General features: G+C 39.9%; 1 protein-coding gene across 1 annotated transcript in view; it reads right to left on the bottom strand.

The window, feature by feature from the left end:
- The window catches only part of USP46 (ubiquitin specific peptidase 46), a 64275-nt gene that overhangs the window by 6628 nt on the left and 35638 nt on the right, over positions 1-22009 (bottom strand). Inside the window, exons 5-7 of the mRNA XM_004038668.5 lie at positions 9405-9481; positions 3709-3792; positions 1057-1254 (exon numbers count right to left, since the gene is read on the bottom strand). Of these exons, the coding sequence (XP_004038716.1) occupies positions 1057-1254; positions 3709-3792; positions 9405-9481 (359 nt within the window). The remainder of the gene's footprint in view (positions 1-1056; positions 1255-3708; positions 3793-9404; positions 9482-22009) is intronic.

Genomic DNA, 22009 nt, shown 5'->3' with positions numbered 1-22009 from the left:
GGTTCCAGATCACTGGAACCCTGTGTTCTTCAAAAGAATAACAGCTGTTCTTTAGGGAGAACACCAAAAAACTGGCATATAACTAGCCAATAAATATCATTTTACTGAGAATACAAGAAAATATCCAGTGACTTAAAGTTAATACACACAGGATAAAATATGGGGTGCTTCAGATGTGAAGTTATACAGTTTCTGATGCCATCTACCCTAGTACACAATTAAAAAATATATCAACCTATTCCTCTGCGTGGCAATGGTACTCTCCTGGTAATGGTGTATTCACCATAATCCGACCTTAGCAGATGGAGGAGAAAGACTCTTGCTCTATGACGTGCCCCAATCTAAAACCTATGAGGGCAGGGGGAAAGCTGTGCCTACTCCCAAGACAGAACATAAACCTGTCCCAACTGAGCAAAGAATAACAAACAGGTGAATTTTCAAGATACTTTTATTCCCTTATACCAAATTATGGAATAAAAAATAGCTGCTCAAAGGAATTTTGGCAAAATGCTTTGCCTCTCCATATCTAGAGGCCTTCTCTCTCTTATCTTTTTTCTGATTATATACTTATTACAGAATGTTGGGGAAAGACCAAAAATAACAAAGAATACTTTTTAAGAATATATTTTTAATCACTCAAAGTGCCAAAAAATTATTAAATTTGATCCATTGCTTCTAGTCTTTATTTACACATCTTAAAATACTTTTGAGATCATACTATAAATGCAACTTGGCTTTTTAAAAATTAAAATCATAGCATAGACATTTATTTCTCCATGTTATTTCAAATTCTTCATAACCATTGTTTTCATGCAATGGAGATTTATTAAGTAATTTCTCTCATGATAGAACATTTAGATTATCATTACTGGAATGCTCTTTATTTTATGTGCCTGCAGGCATGTTTATATATTTTTTGTGATGATCAGTAAGAGTTTGGCAGAGATCCCAAAACTATTGAGTGCCACGGCCCAGGAAAGGTGCAGCTGGGTATACTTCAGCAAAGAGGCAACCCTTACACTTATCCTGTATACCTGCTTCCAGTCTTGCCCTTACCTGCCACAGTGAACGACCACAGCAACCAAGTCATACATGCGGTCCAGGTTCACTGCATCACTGGAGGTGTTGAAGAGCCGGAGTTCCAGAGGGAAGACCACACGGTAAGACAGCTTGGTGTATCTGTGCAGCTGCTCCATGTACTTGAACCGCTTTAGGTGCAGGGCCAAGATCATGGGCAGCTTTTTTACCCTCATCCTAAGAAACCAAGAAATAGAAAATCACTTGTACCCAACACCTATTAGGGGAAGAGAATACACTGTCATCTGCACAAACAGAACAGCAGGAGGTTCTATCCAACTTCAAACCAGCAAACAACCAAACAGTTTGCAAGGATAAAAGTATGCTGGCATATATAGAGCTGACTTATCCTACATCCCTGGCTCCCAGCAGGAGAAATGTACAACAGTGTGTGTCTGTTTGTTGAAAGGAGACGTTCCAGAATTTTTGTACAAATAAAAATAGGCTGTGCAATTGTTCTCCATCACTGCCCTGTGCCTTCCAGAGAGAAATGATATTTGGACAATCTACCCCCTGAGATGATGGAGAGGAAGGTTGAGAGCTTTTGAGAACAGGAAGCTGGGAAGAGGACAAGGTAGACGATGCCGACTGCTGGACTTACAGGTTCTGAGGACTGGCAGGAGGATGGATGCTTCTGACACACACTCTTGGGCATCGGGACACCAAGCGTGCCAGGCTCACTCTCATTCCGACCCTTGTGATCTTGGGCAAGTCACTTCCCTTCTCTAGCTCTCAGTTTCCTTATTTATAAAATGCAGGGGTTGGCTTAGGGCTACATTTCACAAACTGGGCTCAGGAGAGCACTGGAGATGTTAACAGATGTGGTGTTTCTGTGGCTAAGTAAGTTTGGATGATGCTACTTTCTGCTTTGAAGATCCTATGTGTACATTACCAGACTGAAGATTTTGAGAAATCCTGCTGTAAAGGAATTGTTCTGTTGTTTGATGTTGCACTTCCCAAACTTATATAAACATAGAGAAGTGTTTTTACTAGGTGACCATTAACATTCCTCAGTAAAAAGTCGCAAAGGCAACAGTTTATGCAGAGTACACTGCTAGAATAGACGGTCTTCCAGTTACCTTCCAGCCCCCATTCCATGAACGTACTGAATTAAGTGTAAATGCCATTTAGTTTGTGTACATTTTTAATGTATAGTATGTGAAAAGGACAAATTTTAGAAGAATAGTTTTAAGGAATCTATTAAGGAAAAGCCCTGTTCATACAAATAAGCAAGTAAAAGAACAGTAGAGAAATAAGAAGTATGGGGAACCCCATGTTTTATGGGAACACATGACATTGTAATATATAAACCCCCCAGGGCTGAACAAAAAATGTCTTAATGCCACAAAGGAAGACCCAAGGCCAGCCTTAGGCAGATTGAGGTTATAAGGATGGGGGACAGACATGAGTGACCTTCTTTACTAACAAAAGATATCTACCTACCTCCTTGAGCCCTGCCTGCTACAGTGACTAACCATCTGTAAGTTTTGCAGCAAAGAAAAGTGTACATGTTTGGAGTGAACGCCTGGGAAGGCTGGGCAGAGAAATGATCTCAACCTCAGGTCTAGACCCCTGAGGGTTTTAGACAGCAGTACTGAGCATCTGCCAGCTGCCTTGAATACTCCAGAACCACTGACAAGTTAGATTTAACTCACAGGAAGCCTTCGCAGGATGACTGAAATGGCAACTTTCCTGGCTTGTAGGAGCAGATTAATGGGGGACAACTGGTTATTCCAGATTTTCCAAGAACTGTAACCGTCTAGTGTGCAGAAAAGGTGGTGCAATAACTTTCTAACTTTCTTATCACTTGTTCTTTTTCTTTTTTCTTTTTTTGATACAGAGTCTCACTCTGTCACCCAGGCTGGAGTGCAGTAGTACGATCTCAGCTCACTGTAACCTCTGCCTCCTGGGCTTAAGTGATTCTCCTGCCTCAGCCTCCCGAGTAGGTGGGATCATAGACACCTGCCACCACGCCCAGCTAATTTTTGTGTTTTTAGTAGAGATGGGGTTTCACCATGTTGGCCAGGCTGGTCTCAAACTCCTGACCTCAAATGATCGGCCTGTCTCGGCCTCCCAAAATGCTGGGATTATAGGTGTGAGCCACTGTGCCCAGCCTCTAATCACCTATTCTTATAACTGATGTGTTAATAATTTCCTCATGAGTCCTTATGAAATGATATATATTTTTTAAACCTCTGTCTCTAAATAAGAGGTCCTAATGTTTAAGCAATACAAACAAAACTAATATTGGGTGTCTACTATGTGTTATATACTCTGCTAAGTACTTTATATAATTTACCTTTAATCTCAAGAGACTAGTGATTATATTTAATCATTACTTGTTTATCTAGCATAATATCTGGCACATGGCAGGGCTCAACAAATATTTGCTGAATGACTGAATGAATAAACAAATAAGTAAACAATCGGACAGACAACTCTCCAAGTTGTTCTCTCCAAGGTCAGCGCTCTTATCCCAGTTTCACTGGTGAGGAGGTTAACTGACTTCCCCAAGGCTCCATGGCTACAAGCCCAGGTAGCTGAGATTGATTCAAAGCCAACCCTGCTGGGCCCCACAGTCGGGATCCTTCTCACCACACAAAGATAACCCTGAGCTAAATCTTTACCTACCTTTTCTGGGCTTCTTGTTTGCTGCAGCATGTTTCACAATAATATTTTTGTTCACTACACAGTGTTTCTGTGTTGCTGAAGTCTCTGTAGAGGAAAATATTTCCATCTTTAAAAAATGTCCAAATCTACTTGGTATACTATGTTTTAAATCCCTCAATTAACCTGTAGGGTAATTTTTAAGTAAAAATGGAAGAAGAAGTAATCAGAATAAAATCCTACTTAAGACTAGGATGGTAGAGAAACTACAGGATGAAAAACAAAAATAAGAAGACTGGGTGCCATTACGGTGGTAGACATGCTCTTTTCATCGAATCATGAATTTACCATGAGAGATTCAAATATAGTTTTATTTAATGGGACACAGGCAGATATAAATTAGGGTTTCCAACTGGATTCAGAAAAAAAACTCATGATTTAATGGAGAATACCTATAAGCTAGAAATTAAAATCGTAATAGAAAAATACTGTTGAGTAAAAGTTCACCATAAACACTAAAACTTAGATCCAGAAAGTAAATCACATAACATGCAAGGTGACATTATTGTGTAGTTAATGAAAAATAGTATTTCTCTGGTAGTCCATATTTGCAAAGAGCATGAAAGTAAAGATAATGAAATTTAAACCACATACAAAACTGCCCTCTTAGTGAACTAAAGAAATCCTGAATTAATCAGATGACCACCTCCTACCAACCCCTGCTCCCCACTGCTCCCCCGCTGGAGGATATGAACTTTTGCCTGCCTCCTTTGGAGAACAAAAGCCATTGTGTTTGTCATATGTATATCTGCCTTATCATGAGGTTCTACTCTGCTACTTACGGTTTTTATTTTTTAAATGTCATGGTTTTTCATTCTTTTCCAGCCATCGAGATTCTACTTAACATTTCTGTGGTACTGCTTCAAAGGCTGAAAAGAACATCTGGACTAATACCCTACAGTTTTGAAAAATTCTGGGGCATTTCCTTGTTCAGTGTCCTAGTACCATAATGACCAGATTTTATTAAACAGAAAATGTTATTTAAAATGTGTTAAATGATTCTACCACTTACACAGAACACATCAAAGAAAACACAGATTCTTTCATTCATTAAGTCCCCAAATGTTTCCTGCCAGTCCTCTGGGCTAGGTTCTGGGGATCCACAGAGAATAACTGCCTTCATACGGCTCACACTTTAACAGAGATGTGTGCAAATGAACCACTGACAACATGAAACGATCAGTGCAGCTTCAACAGAAAGCATTACATGATTCCCCTGCTGAAACCCTCCAGCAGTTTCCAGTGCACTTATCCACCCTGCCTCCTTCTCTCTGCTCCAGCCACACTGGCCCTGGGAAATCCTCTTCTCACTTTAGGGTGATTGCAGGTGCTATTTTCTCAGCACTGAGAGCTTCCTCCCAGAGGCTTCCATGGCTGGCTAACCCGGTTGTTCAGCACTCAGCCTAAACATCCCCTCTTTGGAGAAAACTTCTCTGGCCACTTTGTCCAAGCCTATCCAGCCCCTATCACATTGCCGTCTTATTTCTTCCCAGCATCTGAAACCATTCCTCTGTTCATTTGATTACTTGCCTCCCCTCTATGTGGGCAGTGCACTTGTCATTCCTATATCCCCAGTATGACACACAATGGAACACATTAATATTTGTTGGTTGAATGAATGAACCAACCAAGACAGAAGCAGGTGTAAAGTCCAGGAGAAAGCACAGAGAAAGAGGGAAAGTGTGCCAGGTGAACAAGTGAATAAGGGTCAATGACTCCAGAGAGAGAACACTGCAGTGCAGAGGCCTGGAGGTAGGGAACAGCAGCGGTGACGTATTAGTCTGTTCTCATGCTGCTAATAAAGACATACCTGAGACTGGGTAATTTATAAAGAAAAAGAGGTTTAATGAACTCACAGTTTCACATAGCTGGGGAGGCCTCACAATCATGGCAGAAGGCAAAGGAGGAGCAAAGTCATGTCTTACATGGCAGCAGAAAACAGACAGCAGGTGCAGGGGAACTCCCATTTATAAAACCATCAGATCTTGTGAGACTCATTCACTACCACGAGAATAGTATGGGAAAAACTGCTCCCATGATTCAATTATCTCCACCTGGCCCCACCTTTAACACGTGGGAATTATTACAATTCAATGAGATTTGGGTGCAGACACAGCCAAACCATATCAGGCAGCAAGTCACATAGCCTGGAATATGCTACCAAGAAGCCAGCATGAACCCTAACCAACAGTCTCAACAAAGAAAAGACATAATCAGGTAGTGCTTTTTAGAAATTCCACTTTTGACAGCATGGTGGAGGGGGGATTGGGAGGGATGAAAGGCAAGAAAGCCATTAGAATGCAAATGTACTAAACTTTCAGATTTCAAGTACATGGTGCATAAAACAAACTCATACTTAGCTGAATGAATACTTCAATTGAGTAAGTGCTGTGGAATCTTGTTTTGGCTGCATGGGATTGACTGGAGTGGAACAGGGAGCCAAAGGCAGGGAGGTGAGTATGGGTGTGATGGAGCTTCATATCCTCCCAATGTCTACTGCAGAGAAGCTGTACTACCAAGCTAAAGGGTCACAATAGCCAAAGAAAGGCCAGCAACAAATAAGGAATCATTCATTCCTACTCATTCTTATTTTCCCCAAAAACTTATTTGATTTGTAGACCCAGACAGGTGGAAATATAGCAGAAGTTAATACCTAATGTAAAGACCCATTTTACAAAGAAGCTTGCTGACAGAGTAATGCTCTTAGGGCATCCATGAGTTGAGAATTAGAAAATGAAGGTAAGTTAGGAGAAGACGAGGACCCCAGCAGTAAATGCTGAGGCAGAGCAGCTGTCAGTTAATGTTCTATACCTGTTGGAACAAAAGTGGGCAACAATGGTATAGGAAACTCTTCAATGAGAAAGACAAGAGGGGCACTTGCTCTTTCCAACACTTGGGATAAATTACCAAAGCACAGAGCAGAGGTTGGGAGAAAAACACAAAATTCTTTGTATTGCTTTAAAAAGAGGCAGAGCAGCAATAAAACATTCCTTAAAAATACACTTTGGGGCTTGATATAGTTTGGATCTGTGTCTCCATCCAAATCTCATATTCAATTGTAGTCCCCGATGTTGGAGGTAGGACCTGGTGGAAGGTAACTGGATCATGGGGGCAGAATTCTCATGAATGGTTTAGCACCATCCTCCTGGTGCTGTCCTCACCATACATCGTGGAGAGTTCTTGCAAGATCTGGCCGTTTAAAAGTGTTTAGCCCCTCCTCCAACCCCTGGCTTCTGTTCCAGTTATGTGATGTGCCTGCTCCCCCTTCATCTTCTGCCATAATTGTAAGTTTCCTGAGGCTTCCTCAGAAGCCAAGCAGATGCCAGCACCAAGCTTTCTGTACAGCTTGCAGAACAATGAGCCAATTAAACCTCTTTTCTTTATAAATTACCCAATCTCGGGTATTTATTTATAGCAATGTAGGAATGGACTAATACAGGGCTGGTCCAAAAGTAGTGAGTTATCTCAATTGATGGTTCACAGTCAGTTATAGACCAAACTCCTTGTTCTACTTTTACCCTCGTTCTCAGGAAGGAAGGAAGGAGGGAAGGAAGGAGAGAAAGAGAAGAAAACACACTTTGGGAACAAATCTAATAAGAAATGCACACTTTTACAAAAAAGGCACTAAAGCCTTATGCAAATATTTTAAAACTTTAAAAAATGGAGAAAGATTGTTTTTGGATGGGAAGGCTATCATTTTTTGTAAACACAGCTATCGTGTCCAAGTTAATGTCTACCTTTGATACATGTTCAATTAAAATCTTCTTTTTCACTCACCACAATAATTCAAAATTGATATTAAAAATCCTCAAGCAATGCTTCCCGATAATTTCCATGTCATGATCCACACAGAAATACTACATGAGAAACACACTAGGATATACTGACGAGGCTGCTCCTATGGCTGGCCATGGGGCTCTGGCACGGCCAGGCCTTCCCAGCCTCCCAGCAGCCGAGGAGATGAATACATCTAATCCATTTTCCCTGGCTCACCAGTTGGGAAGCTTTGTTCTAGAATCTAGTGCAGTGATTCTCCTCCTGCCCTCCTGGCTGCTCATTAGAATCATGTGAGAGCTTTAAAAACAATCCCAATGCCCAATCCCGCACCCCTCCACCCCCCACTCTCCCTCCATTCAATTACATCAGAATCTCTCCAGGTGGAACCCAGGCATTGTTGTTCTTAAGTCTTCCCGGGTGATTCCAATGTGCTGCCAGGGCAGAGAGCCATTGCTCCAATGCTTCCCAATAACCTGGGGATCTCGTCGGCACTGGGAGGATGGGAATTTAAAATGAGAGGAAGACAGAGGAAAGAGAAGGTGGTGGTTTTAGAGCACTGAGCATTTGGAGGAGTAAGGGGAGATTCTGGGAAGGAGTCATGGGGAGGGTCTAAGGCGCTCAAGTGGAAGACAAAAATAACCAAAAAGGCCATGCAAGGATAATTAAGATAAACTTCACATAGTTTAAGTTTTTGCCTGAGGCCACCCCTGAACTTTTCACAAGGAAAAAACATCTTTCTTTCTCAGTATTCTCCTGACACAAATGGCTTACTCTGCCTAAGACACAGTACTGAGGTTTGAAATATTAGAATTATAACTCAGCTACCATACAAACTTAACAGCTTCTCCAGACCTGTATCCTGAATTTAAACACTATTTATATCATTTCTCTGAAACAAAAGTTCAGTCACCAACTAAAAACCTTCTGGAAGAAGGTGGCAGAGATCTTAGATTCAAATCCCAACATTTTAGCTTAACTTTTTATTTTTTAAAGTTATCAAAATGAAAGAAACATATCAGAAGAGATATGCAGACATAACATTAGAGAAGAAAATTCATAATTCTAGTTTAAAAAACAAATCCTCAAAAATGCAATCCACATTAAACCATGAAAGGGGCCAAGCAAGAGCCCACCCTTCCCTTATCTTTTGTCTGAGAGACAGAGAAAGCTAACGACTCCACTGGCATTATTTGCTCCCTGCATCTTTCTCCCGCACGTCCTTCTCCCATCACGGAACTCTGAGTGGTGAGTGGCAACACCTTGCAGGCTTCTCTTTCTGCTGTGGAGGTGACATCTCACACGCATATTAGGGCAGGTAGAGCCGAGTTGGTCAAGGTCTAGATTAGGTGTGATGTAAAACAGGTGATGGGGAGGCACTTCAGAGATATCAGCCTGCACAGTGCAATAAGACAGAGTCGAATATGTTTAAAAGGCATTCAGAGGCTACTTCATACTCACCCACCCTAGCCTGAACATTTCCAAGTGCCTCTAGCCTGCCTTCACCAGGTATGGATGACCAACATACACATTTCTCCAGGAAAAAAAAAAAATATGAAAACCTAAACCTCAATTCTATTTCTTATAACAAGGTTTCCCAAAGGTTGAAATTATCACCAATCACTTAACACTTTACCTGGCTGATCTCAAATCTACAGCCACTGCCACCTGCCCTTTTGACTAATGACTTCCATTTTATGCTCTTTTTTCTCAGTGGGACTCTTCTCCAGACCACATAATCGCTCTTGGGAAAGGAGAGATAGAAAATAATAGGATCATATTGGTTTAACAGAAAGGAAGATTATGTCCTGAAGAAATACAGGATTTTCTCTGCCACTTAGTTACAAGCCTGATCAAAAGCTCAAACCGCCTCAGAGTTCATATACCTTAGACAGTGGGTAATGGATGTATTCTGCTCCACATCAACAGAAAGGTCAAGAAAATCTTCATCTTTGCTACTAACCTGAAACAAAAAACAGAAACAATATATTAGGCATGAAATATGTAGTAGATAAAACTTTGAACATGTATAGGTAATCACTGACTGCAATAAAAACCATAACTGCAGTTAAAGTCCTGCCTGGACATGTATACTCATTGGCACCCAGTTACCTCAAAAACAACCCAATCTAGAGAAAATCCCAAATTCTCAATTTAACCTCATCCCTTTCCCAGTTTTGACTCACAGCTTTTAATAGTTAAAACTCAACCAGATTTCTCTTCCTCTCCATTCATTTTTCCCATTGTTTCAAAGTAGGGAGTATTAAATATCCATATAGCCCAGATTGCAGAGTGATAAAAATGGAAATGGAAAAAGGACAAGAGACTTATAAAATCTACCACCCAGATGACCATCCCTTGTTGAGTCGTTTCCACTTTTTGCCAGTCCCTTGAAATCACTCCCTTTCTCCCTTGCCCCATCATTCAAACTGTGTGGTGGGCCAGGGAGCCTGACAGGCAATGGGCTGGAGAATCGCACTGACCACACACAAAGCTGTCCTTTGGCCAGGAAGTGGTCATCATACGCAGAGCCCTGTGCTGTCCATGACAATGACCAGACCCGCGGCCGGCCTGCAGCCTGGGCTCACACAGGCCCGCCATACCGTGGGCAGCTCTCAGCTGAGCCAGTTCAGTGGCCCCAGCTGTCTCTCAGCCTTCAACAGCTCACTCCACACTAATTCTAGATCTCATATATCCCAAGGCTCACTGAATAAGTGCTTACTTCCCACTAATTCACCGACAACCCTGGGGTTTTACTGTCTTGTTCCCAGAGTAGCAGGAACAGTTGGCAACAACCTTCAGGTGCTCAGTCATTTAGCAGCAAAATGAAAACAACATTCTTTTTCAAGTGTGACAACTACCCTATGACCCAAAATTCCAGAAGTTATCTGAAGAAATATTCAGAGATGTGAATACACTCTTTTATACTTTTAGAAGTACACATGGGGGCCAGGCGTGGTGGCTCACACCTGTAATCACGGCTCTTTGGGAGACTGAGGCAGGTGGATCACTTGAGGTCAGGAGTTCAAGACCAGCCTGGCCAACATGGTGAAACCCCGTCTCTACTAAAAATACAAAAAATTAGCCAGGCATGGTAGCACATGCCTGTAAAAATCCCAGTTACTTGGGAGGCTGAGGCAGGAGAATCGCTTGAAGCTGTGAGGCAGAGGTTGCAGTGAGCTGAGATTGTGCCACTGACTCCAGCTTGGGTGACACAGTGAGACCCTGTCTCAAAAAAAAAAAGTACACACAGGAATGGATACTGAGACACAAGAATGGTTATTGCCCAGATCCGTATCCTGTCTCTGCCGTTTATATAAAGTCGATGGCTTCAGGCCAGCTACTCAGCCTCTGTTTCCTGATCTGTAAAGTGGGGACAACAAGAGTGTCTATCTCATAAGGCTGTTGTAAGGAGGAAATAAGATAATACATGTGAAGTGCTTTAAAAAGTAAGGACTCAATAAATTAGGAAGGGATAAAACATTTTAAGTGGCCTAAAATGGTCAAAAAGTTGGGAATGGCTTTCTACATTGTGGTTATCACACTAATTGAAAAACTAGGTTATACAACTACATATAAGTTAATCCCAACTTCGTATAAAAAAGGCATCTTTATACTTACACACATGCATCCCCTCCCTTGGCATTCTCTACCATCCTGTTTTAATTTTTTAATGACGTTTATTTCTACCATGGTAGAATGCATTAGTAGCCCCAAATCCTCACCATTGCCTCTACTGGCTTCTTTGTCATATGGCTTCACAGATACTCTCATCAAGAGGTGATTATGTTTTGCCACCCTTAAGTCTGAGTGTGACCATGTGACTTGCCTTGGCCAGTGGGATGCTAGAAGGCAGGTTACCACCAGCAGAGGCCAGCCAGATCAAGCATTTGTGAAACTGCTCTCTTGCATCACTGTAAGAAGGATAACCCCAGGCTAGCCTGCTGTTCCCAGGAAGAGGAGAGATTCATGGAGGAAAGCTGTCCTAACAAAGGCATTCCAGCCAAGCCCAATCTAGAGTAAAACCCCTAGTGATCTTGCAGACACGTGAGTGGGCTAGCTGAACTACAAACACACAAGTTTAGCTGAGTCCAGCCTAGACTAGTCGACCACAAGCCAACCCACCATTGCATGAGTTATAATAACAAATGATAGTTTAAGGCTCAGAGTTTTGGGGTGGTTTGTGACAAAGCAATAGGTAACTGATACAACCGCTTATTCTTTTATATGTTTTATTTTTACATGTTTACTGTCTGTCTCCCCCTCGCTAAAATGAAATTTCAAAAGACCAGCTTCCATAGTAACTAAGATCCCAGCACACCAATACTCCTCCAGAAAACTAGAAACTATAAACTCACATAACCAAAAACTAAAAGCAGCTACCTGAAGGCACTGGAGAGTGAACACAAGCAAGCACATGGGGAGTCCACACTTGGAGGAGGAGAGCTGTACACAACGAGTTCATGGTTTCATGGCCTTTAGCTTGGGGTGCTGAGGGGGAAATGCAGTCTTTCCAGTCTGCAAGCCAGAAGACTAAATCTGGGAAACCATGCCCACTGGAAAGAAAGGAAAGAGGGTATCTCCAATTCTGCCCACATGTGGCTGACCCCTGATCCACCCATGCATGGAATACACACAGAGCAACCTGGCTATTAACAAAATGGCTGCCACCCAAGATTCAAGCTGTCACCCAAGAAACATAGTGAATAGTTTGGGTCCAACCAAGATAAGTGCCTATTAAAACTAAAGAAACTCAATATGCATTAAAGAAAACTAACAGAATCCAGCCGGGTGTGGTGACTCACACCTGTAATTCCAGCACTTTGGGAGGTGGAGGCAGGTGAATCACATGGTCAGGAGTTGGAGGCCAGCCTGGCCAAGATGGTGAAGCCCCGTCTCTACTAAAAATACAAAAATTAGCTGGGTGCAGTGGCAGGCACCTGTAATCCCAGCTACTTGGGAGGCTGAGGCAGGGGAATCACTTGAACCCAGGAGGCGGAGGTTGCAGTAAGCCGAGATCTCGCCACTGCACTCTAGTCTGGGCGACAGAGCAAGACTCCATCTCAAAAAAAAGAAAAGAAAAGAAAAGAAAGGAAAAGAAAACTAACAGAATCCAGAGTCTCTGCCACTTAACATTCTCAATGTTCTGAATAAGATCTAAATTTACACTATGTGACAAATGTCTTACCTAAGACATTGTTAAAAGAAAATAAACTAAGACCAATCCTGGGATGACCCAGATGTTGGAATTAGCAGACAAGGATTTTAAAGAAGCCATTATAACTATCATCAGTAAAATAAAATATACTCGCAATGCATCAAAAAACGTGAAACCCCAGTAAAGAAATAGAAACAATAAAAAAGAATCAAATAGAAATTCTGGAACTGAAAAACACAATACATTGAATGAATTTAACAAAAAAGTGGAGGTGACAGAGGAAAAAACAAGTGAATATGAAGACAGATCAATGGAAATTATCCAATGAGGACTAAAGAAAAAAGATTGAAGTAAAAATTAACAGATACTCAGGAATCTTTTAGCTAATACTGTACATATAATCAGAGTCCTAGAAGGGGAGAAAAGGGAGAATAGGGCAGTAGAACTATTTGAGAAAATAAAGGCTGAATATTTCCCAAATTTGGTGAAAGACATCCATTAATAGATTCAAGATACTCAACCAACACCAAGCAGGATAAATACAAAGAAGGTCAGCCAAGGTGCCTCACAGACAAACTGTTGAAAACCAAAAATAAAAAGCGAATCTGAAACATCTACCAAAGAAAAGGACAATAGGATGATCCAACTGGCAGCTGACCTCTCAGCAGAAACTATGGGGGCCAGAAGACAGTGAAGCATCTTTCATGTGCTGAAAGAAAAAAATGATTAGCCTGGAATTCCTATATGCCACAAACAGGTCATTCAAGAATGAAGGCAAAATGAAGAGAATTCATTGATATAAGAGACCTGCATCACAAGAAAGGTGAAAGGAAATTCTTCAAGCCAAAGAGAAATGACATCAGTTTGAAATCCAGATCCTTAAGAATAAAATGCATCAATAATGATAAATATTTGTGCAAATACAAAATACTTTTTTCCTCTTAATTTTTGTATAATATTCACACCTCTTTAAAGGAAAAGGCATAACACTGTCCTGTGGGATTTATATTCTACATAAATGTAATATATATAACAACTACAGCATAAAGAACAAGGTAGAGTGGGAGCAGAGGGAATATACACCTATATATTTATATGCTTTCTATATTTTATGTGAAATAGTATCATTATTATGTGTAAGGATACTGTGAAAAGTGAAGAATGTCTATTGTAATCTCTAGCAAAATCACTAAAAATACACCCAGGCATGCGAAAATGTACTCAGAAAAGATCAAGAGGAAAATTAAAATGGAATTATAAAAATATATTCAAAAAGAATAAAAATATGTTCAAAAAATAATTCAAAAAGAAAATATAGAAGAGGAACAGAAGAACAAAAAATAGAGGAAATAAATAGAAAACAAATGAAATGGCAGCCCCAAACCCAACTATATCAATAATTACCATAAACATTAATGGACTAATAATTACAAGTAAGAGACAAAAATTGAAGGAAGTATTTGTTTTTTTAAGGCAAGACCAATTTCTATGCCGTCCGCAAGAGCTAAACTTTATATATAAAGACACAGGTTGAAAGTAAATGGTTGGAAAAACGACATACTATGCGAAGAGTTAGCATAAGTTTGTAGAGGACTAATATCAGATAAAATAGGTTTTAAGATAAAGTTATTAAGAGAAATAAAAGAGGACATTTCCTAATGACAAGAATGTCAACTTATCAGAAAAACACAACAGTCAAATATGGATAGCCCCCATAATAGAGCCTCAAAAACACATGAAGCTGGAACACTATTTCACCAACAAAAGGGAATAAACTCCTGATACATGCTACACCACCAATGAATCTCAAAAACGTTATGTAAGTGAAGGAAGTCATACATAAAAGACCACATATTGTATGATTCCATTTACATGAAACATCCAGAAAAGGCAAATCTCTAAAGACAAAAAGTAGATTAGTAGTGACCTCAAATAAAACAGGAATTAACTGCCAGTCATGAGGGATCTTACTGGTGTGATGAAAATTTTCTAAACTAGGTTACAGTACTGGTTACACAACTCAGCAAATTACTTAAAGAAAAAAAATCACTAACTGGATAGGTTTATGGCACGTAAATTATACCTCACCAAAGTTGTTTTTAAAAAGTCAAAAAATTCATAAAACAAAAATTGACAGAATTAAAAGGAGAAACAGAACAATCCCACAAAAATATTTTAATGCTCCTTTCTCAGCAACTGGTAGAAAAGCTAGTAGGGGGAAAGTCAACTAAGACATAAAGGATCTGAATAACTTTATCAACCAATATATCTAACTAACAATTATAGAATGCCACACCCAACTGCCAAATATTCTTTTCAACTAAGTAGTTCTCAACAGGGGAAATTTGGCTTCCAGGAGACATCTGACGATGTCTGGAAACATTTTTCAATGTTGTATCTTGGGAGATGCTACTGACATCTAGCAGGTAGAAGCCAGAGATGCTGCTTAACATCCTATAATGCACAGGACTGTCCCCAACAACAAAGAATTATCTGATTCAAAATGTCAATAGTTCTAACACTAAGAGATCTTTCCTTTCCTTTCCTTTCCCTTCCCTTCCCTTCCCTTTTCCTTCCTTCCTTCCTTCCTTCCCTTCTTTCTTTCTTTGAGACGGAGTCTTGCTTTGTCACTCAGGCTGGAGTGCAGTGGTGCAATCTCAGCTCACTGCAACCTCCGCCACCTGAGTTCAAGTGATTCTTATGCCTCAGCCTCCCAAGTAGCTGGAATTAGAGGCATGGGCCACCACACCCATCTAATTTTTGTATTTTTCGTAGAGACAGGGTTTCACCATGTTGGCTAGGCTGGTCTCAAACTCCCAACCTCAGGTGATCCGCCCGCCTCAGCCTCCCAAAGTGCTAGGATTATAGGCATGAGCCACCGTGCCTGCCTGAGAGATCCTGTTTTCAAGGGCAGATGGTACATTTACCAGGACAGACCATGTGGAAGGACATAAGACATATCTCAATAAATTTAAAACTGAAATCTTACAGAATATATTCCCTAACCACAACAAAATTAGAAATCAATACTATTAGGATATATAAGAAAATCCCAAATATTTGGAAATTAAACAGCATACTTCTAATTAGTGTATGGATCAAATAAAAAAGATCACAGGAGAAATTAGAAAATACTTTGAACTAATGCCAAAGAAAACATACCATCAAAATTTGTAGCATGCAGCTAAACCAATGCTTAAAGGGAAATTTATAGCTTTATATCTGTATGCTAGTAAACAAAAGGGACCATTTTTCTACTTTAACTGCTATATCCTTAGTACCTAAAATAATTCCCAGCATTTAATAGGAAATAAATATTTACTAAATAAATAATAACTGAACAGAAGACTGAACAAATGGAAAGATATCTAAATGACAACAGTGGCATCTGAGTGGCAGAATCATGATTTTTTTATTCATTTCTGTTTCTAATTTTTAAAAATAATCCACAGTATGTTCCTTAATTAGCAGAACTTTTTTCTTAACCTAAATGGCCCTTCTCTGAAATAAGAGGATTATAGCCAACTGAAACCATAAATAAATTAGATAGCTAGGATCTCATTCTACTTAAGCTCTTATACAAAGAAGGTAATAAAAACAAAAACATTTTGTCCTGTTGGATGCAAATCTTTTTCTGAACTTAATGGTTTTGGAGAGAAGGAGAAATGGAACAATGTAATTCATTAACTGAAAAAAGTCACTGTACCTCTCTCAATTCCAAATGCAAACTGCTACTAGAATTAGAGTGTGTGAAAGCACTGCTCAGAGGAATCACCCCTGCAGGGGCTATCAAAACATGGCGCAAAAGCTTCCCGTTTGGATTTTTCTCTCTCCTTGCCCTAGAATGACATAGTCAAAAGCAATTAATGATCAAATAATGTGGTTTTTTTGGGGTGGGGCGTGGAGGAAGGGTGTTGGTTTGGGGGTTCTGTGGGGTTTTTTTGTTGTTGTTGGGTTTTTTTGCTTCTCTCTCTTCTAAGAAAGCTGCCAGAAAAGAAAACCATTTTCTTCCCACACACAAGGATCTCATTCTGGTCTAACTGAAAATACAGCTTGTCTCCAAGGAAACATCTATCACTAAGAGACTCTAATACTCTTAGCAAGTACAAGCTATATCTTATTCTCCTTTCTTCTCCCTCAATTTTGAGCATGGAGGTCTCTCAAAAACTCTTAGTTTAAAAGCATAAAGAGACCTCATTTAATATTCTTTTTAAAGTAATTAACTACAAATTAGTAAAATAGATTACAGAAAGGGTACACCTTATAAATCATGAGCTTTGCTAAATTCTTAAGTAATTAAAATCATATTCAGGCCAGGCACAGTAGTGGCTCACGCCTATAATCCCAGTGTTTTGGATGGCTAAGGTGGGAGAATTACTTAAGGCCAGGAGTTCAAGACCAGCCTGGGCAACATAGTGAGGCCCAGACTCTACAAAAATGCCTGTAATCCCAGCCCTTTGGAAGGCTCAGGTGGGCAGATCATCTGAGGTCGGGATTTTAAGACCAGCCTGGCCAACATGGTGAAACCCTGTCTTTACTAAAAAATACAAAAATTAACCAGGCATGGTGGCAGGAGCCTATAATTCCAGCTATTCGGGAGGCTGAGGCAGCAAAAGCGCTTGAACCCAGGAAGCGGAGGTTGGAGTAAGCCAAGATCACGCCACTACACTCCAGCCTGGGTGACAGAGTGAGACTCCATCTAAAAAAAAAAGTCTTATTGAATAGCCAGGCATGGTGGTGTGCAGCACTGTATTCCAGCCTGGGCAACAGAGAGAGACCCTAACTCTAAATAAATAAATAAATAAAGTCAGCTTCTAAATCCCCATATTCCTTTCTTGGGTTCAGTAGAAAAGGTGATGAGGTGGCTGTTCTGCACTGTTCAATCATGAGCCGAAAATGTGCTGGCTTTAAAAGGTACCCAATGGTGGGCTTTGGAAAAGTGCAACTACAACCAGTTTGAATGAATCTCTGGAACTCAGAATCTCCACTGAGTATCACACCTCCCTCCATTACCCAGCCCTACTCCTATCTGCGAAAGCCTCAGAAACTCTACTGAATCAATTTGAACCTCTGCAAACAAAGCAATGAGGAGCTGTAAAATTGGTACTTAATAAAGCAGTTCTTAAAACAACCTTTTGGCTCCAGTAACAGATACAAACAAGTTAAAGCCACTGAGAAGCATGGAAAAATCAGAGATTTGTAGAGCAAAAGCTCAGCTTAAATGGAAAGAGGGAAAATTAAAATAAACAGTGGCAAAATTAAGCTCCAACTGGGCTAACAAATCTTACGAACCAAACAAAAGAATAACCAAGGGAGCATGCAAGGCTACAGTGGAAAATCCCCAAGCCCCAATTCTGAAGTGCCTTTATCAAGGTTATCTGGAAAAGTCAGCAATGAATTACCCCTTAAAATAGTCTCTCCAAGTCTACTGCAGAATGAAACTGTTTGTCTCCATAAATCCCTCAGTTGACATTTGCACTGCAATCATAAGCAACATTTACAAAGGGTGAGACCCAGGAAAAAAAAAAAAAAAGAAAAAGAAAATCATTGTTTTCTGAAAGCATGAAGGCTGGCAAAAAGGTTTTCCAGGATTGAAGGAACTAGCAGCTGAGGCAGCGACAATGGCAAGGTGCCCCCAGGGGCAAATTTGCTGCTCAGGATCTAGTGCCATTTAATCCTACAGTCAGACTTCATAAACATGGGTCTTGGCAATTCTGACTGAAGCACCATCTAAAGGCTGTCTGCCCTAGGCAAAGGATGTTACTCAAAAGAGGCTCCCTGTTTTTCATCCAGGTGAAGGAAATCTTTCCCATTTGGTCTTCTTGCACACTAAGTCCTCAACACTTTATAGTAACAGAAAAAGCCTGCAGGCTCTGTGTTTTCTTAGAAAGTACAGGGCTTTCTAACAATTAGAGCTTTCTAAAAATGGAATGCAACGCCTTGGGAGATTGATTCCCTGCCTCTGGACGGGGTCCATCAGATGCTGTTGACCAACTGGCTAGGATATCATAGAAGGGACTCAGCACTGGTAGAAAAAAAAGATTAAATGACTGCTAGGATCCCATCCAGTTGAAGGATCTAAGAAAATGGAGGTAATTATCCAAGTAACTCCAGAGAAAAAACACTCTTGCCTAAAATCATCTCATCATTTCAGGGGGAAGAAAAGTAGGTTTTTCAGATTGCCCCATTTTCCAGAAAGACATACCTGCACACTCATCTACTTCTACAAAGCAAGTATAAACAGTTGGAATCCCATTATAACAAATACTACAGTATCATCCAAAATTTTCAAAGGCATTTTTGGGCACAGGCTTCCCACTCAAGATAACCCTCCAGGAAATAACAAGCTAGGTAAACGCTTTTGCAATATAAATACTTAACAATGCAATATTTGCATTTATTGGCGTCAGCTGACCTTTTCATAGAAAAACAACAACAACAACAACAACTACAGATGTGTCTGAGCCCATCTTCTGAGGCTTCCTGAAAATCCACATAGAGTAAAGATGGATTTAGCAACAGTGTTACTGTAGAGTCTGGTGCAGGTTTTCTGGCTACAAATGTAGGAACTGAAGCCCCCTTGTTCTGGTTTCCATATCATAAACTCATGAAGTAATCTGTTCTTCTTCTTCACGGCATCTTGCAATTATAATTACTTAACTAATTATTCATTTTGTCATTAAAGTCTGTCTCCATGCTGGAAGTTCTAGAAAGGCAGGGCTCTCACTGTACGCTCAGTGCTTCAGGCTTTTACATAGCAAATGTGGAAAAAAAACCCCACATATTTACTGAATAAAAGAATACTGTAGAAAGCCAGTAGATTATCAAAAGTGAAGACATGAGAATAGCAGGGACAGATGATGTAGAGAAATGAAAGCACTCGCTCATATACACAGTGTGTAAAGTGGTATAACCATTTTGGGAATTTGACACTTTCTAATGACGTTAATGAAAAGCATACCATATGACCTAACAGATTTACTTGATGTGCACATCCTAGAGAAAATGGGTTCAGGTGCACTAGAGTAAATGTATTAAAATGCTCATAGCTGCATTGTTCATATTGCCCCAAACTGGCAATAGCCAAATATCCATCAACAGTAAAATGAATTAGTAAACTGTGGCACATTCATGCAATAGAATACCATACAGTAATAAAAACAAATAAACTAAAGCATCATGCAACAACACAAATGAATCTCACAAGGGATACTGAGCAAAAGGCAAAACACAAAGGATACATATTTATGATATGTATCAAAATATCAAAAACAAGCCAAACTGAACTATATATTTCAGATATGCAAAAATAGGTCACCAGTTCTATCAAACATTCAAAAAACAGATAGATAAAAACTTATAGAAGCTCTTCCAAAGAAAAGAGAGAACTAATTTTACAAGAATGTTGATAGCAAAACCAGACAAGTACAGTAGAGAGAGGAAAAGTTCAAGCCAATCTCAGCAATAAATATAGTGGCAAAAAAATCCTAAAAATCGTAGATCTCACAATCCAACAATGTATATAAAAGATAAAGCCCCAATTCAGTTTATTACAAAAATACAAAGTGGGGTCAACATTGAAACTCTATTAATGTGACTGCATGCTGTGGCTCAGGTATGTAATCCCAGCACTTTGTGAGGCTGAGGTGGGCAGATCACCTGAGGTCAGGTGTTCAAGACCAGCCTGACCAACTTGGTAAAACCTCATCTCTACTAAAAATACAAAAATTAGCCGGGCGTGGTGGTGCACACCTGTAATCCGGGCTACTCCAGAGGCTGAGACAGGAGAATTGCTTGAACCTGGGATGCAGAGTTTGCAGTGAGCCAAGATCGTGCTACTACACTCCAGCCTGGGTAACAGAGCAAGAGTCTGTCTCACACACATAAAAAAAAAAAAACCTCTACTAATGTAACTAACTTACCACCACTTTAGAAACAATTTGGCACTACCTAGGAAATCTGAAGATGCACATGCCCTATGGCCAGCAATTCTGCTCCCAAAAGGATACCCCAGAGAGAATTTTGCCCATTTGGACCAGGAGATAGTTTGTAGCAGCACTGTCTACAAGCCAAAAACTAGACACACCATAGAAGAACAGAAAAACAAACTGCAGTATATTCCTACAATGGTATACTACAAAATGATAACAATGAATGAGCCACGCTACAAAGAAATGGCCAATTCTCAAAAATATTAATATAACCTTTAATGATAATAGCAAGTTTAGAATAATACATGTATGTGATTTCATCTATATAAAAGCCATAAACATGCAGAACTAAGTAAATGTCTAGAAATACACATGCGTATGTATGTACAACTACAAAGAAAAGATAGTATTGACACACAAAATGGAAGACAGTGATCACCTCCTGGGCAAAGGATGAGATTGAGAGGAAAATTAAATTGCAAAGAAGTACACAGCGGGTTTCAAAGTTATTGTTAATGTTCCATTTTTTTATAGGTGTTGGGCATATGGATTTTTAAACTATTCTTTAAAATGTATATGTGGCCTATATATAAACATACGTTATACACACACATATACTTCTTTATAAAAATGATATATTTCCTAATTTAAAAAATAATTTCAAGACTTACCAGTCTAGACCAGGCTTTACTATGACTCATTCCTCAATTCTACCTCATGAAATAAATCAAAATCTTTTCCCATAGCATATAGTTTTCTTCTTCAAGAAACATGACAAACATTTTCATTTATTTATTCACTCAACTATTTATTAATTATTACATGTCAAATACTCCTTGGGCACCAGAGAGAGAAGCAAGACCGACACTATCCCTGTCCTCATCAATCTTACAGTTTAGTAAGGAAGATAGATGCTGCATACGAAATACATATAGATAAATATATAAATACAACAAAGTGCTATCACAGAAAAGTAGACTATTGTAAGATGATACAAGGTGACTTCATTAAGTTGGAAGTTCAGAGAAGGCCTCTCTCGGGTTTTAACACAAGTTGAAACCTGAAGAGGATTTAGTCAAGCAACAGGGGCAGGTGGTGTGCATTCCAGACAGAAAGTGGCATGTGCAAAGGACCTGAAGCAGGAAGGGATTTGAAAGGCTTGAGAAGCTACACTGAAGCTAGAGTAAGAAACAGAATGGCAAAGATGACCCTGCAGAGACAGACAGAGCCAGCTTACATAAGAATTTGTAGGCAGTGGTATTTTCAGTGAGACTGCAGGCCACTACTATACTTTAGGTAGGAGAGTAACATGGAGGAAGGCCAGAGGAAAAAACAGAGAATCCAGTAGGAGTTACTACAGTAGTTTAGTTGAGACTGCCAGCCAAGAGTTGATGGGTGCCTG

The sequence above is a fragment of the Gorilla gorilla genome, chromosome 3 (genome assembly GCF_029281585.2).
Source record: "Gorilla gorilla gorilla isolate KB3781 chromosome 3, NHGRI_mGorGor1-v2.1_pri, whole genome shotgun sequence".
NCBI classification, from domain to species: domain Eukaryota; kingdom Metazoa; phylum Chordata; class Mammalia; order Primates; family Hominidae; genus Gorilla; species Gorilla gorilla.
This window is presented reverse-complemented; position numbering and strand designations above follow the sequence as displayed.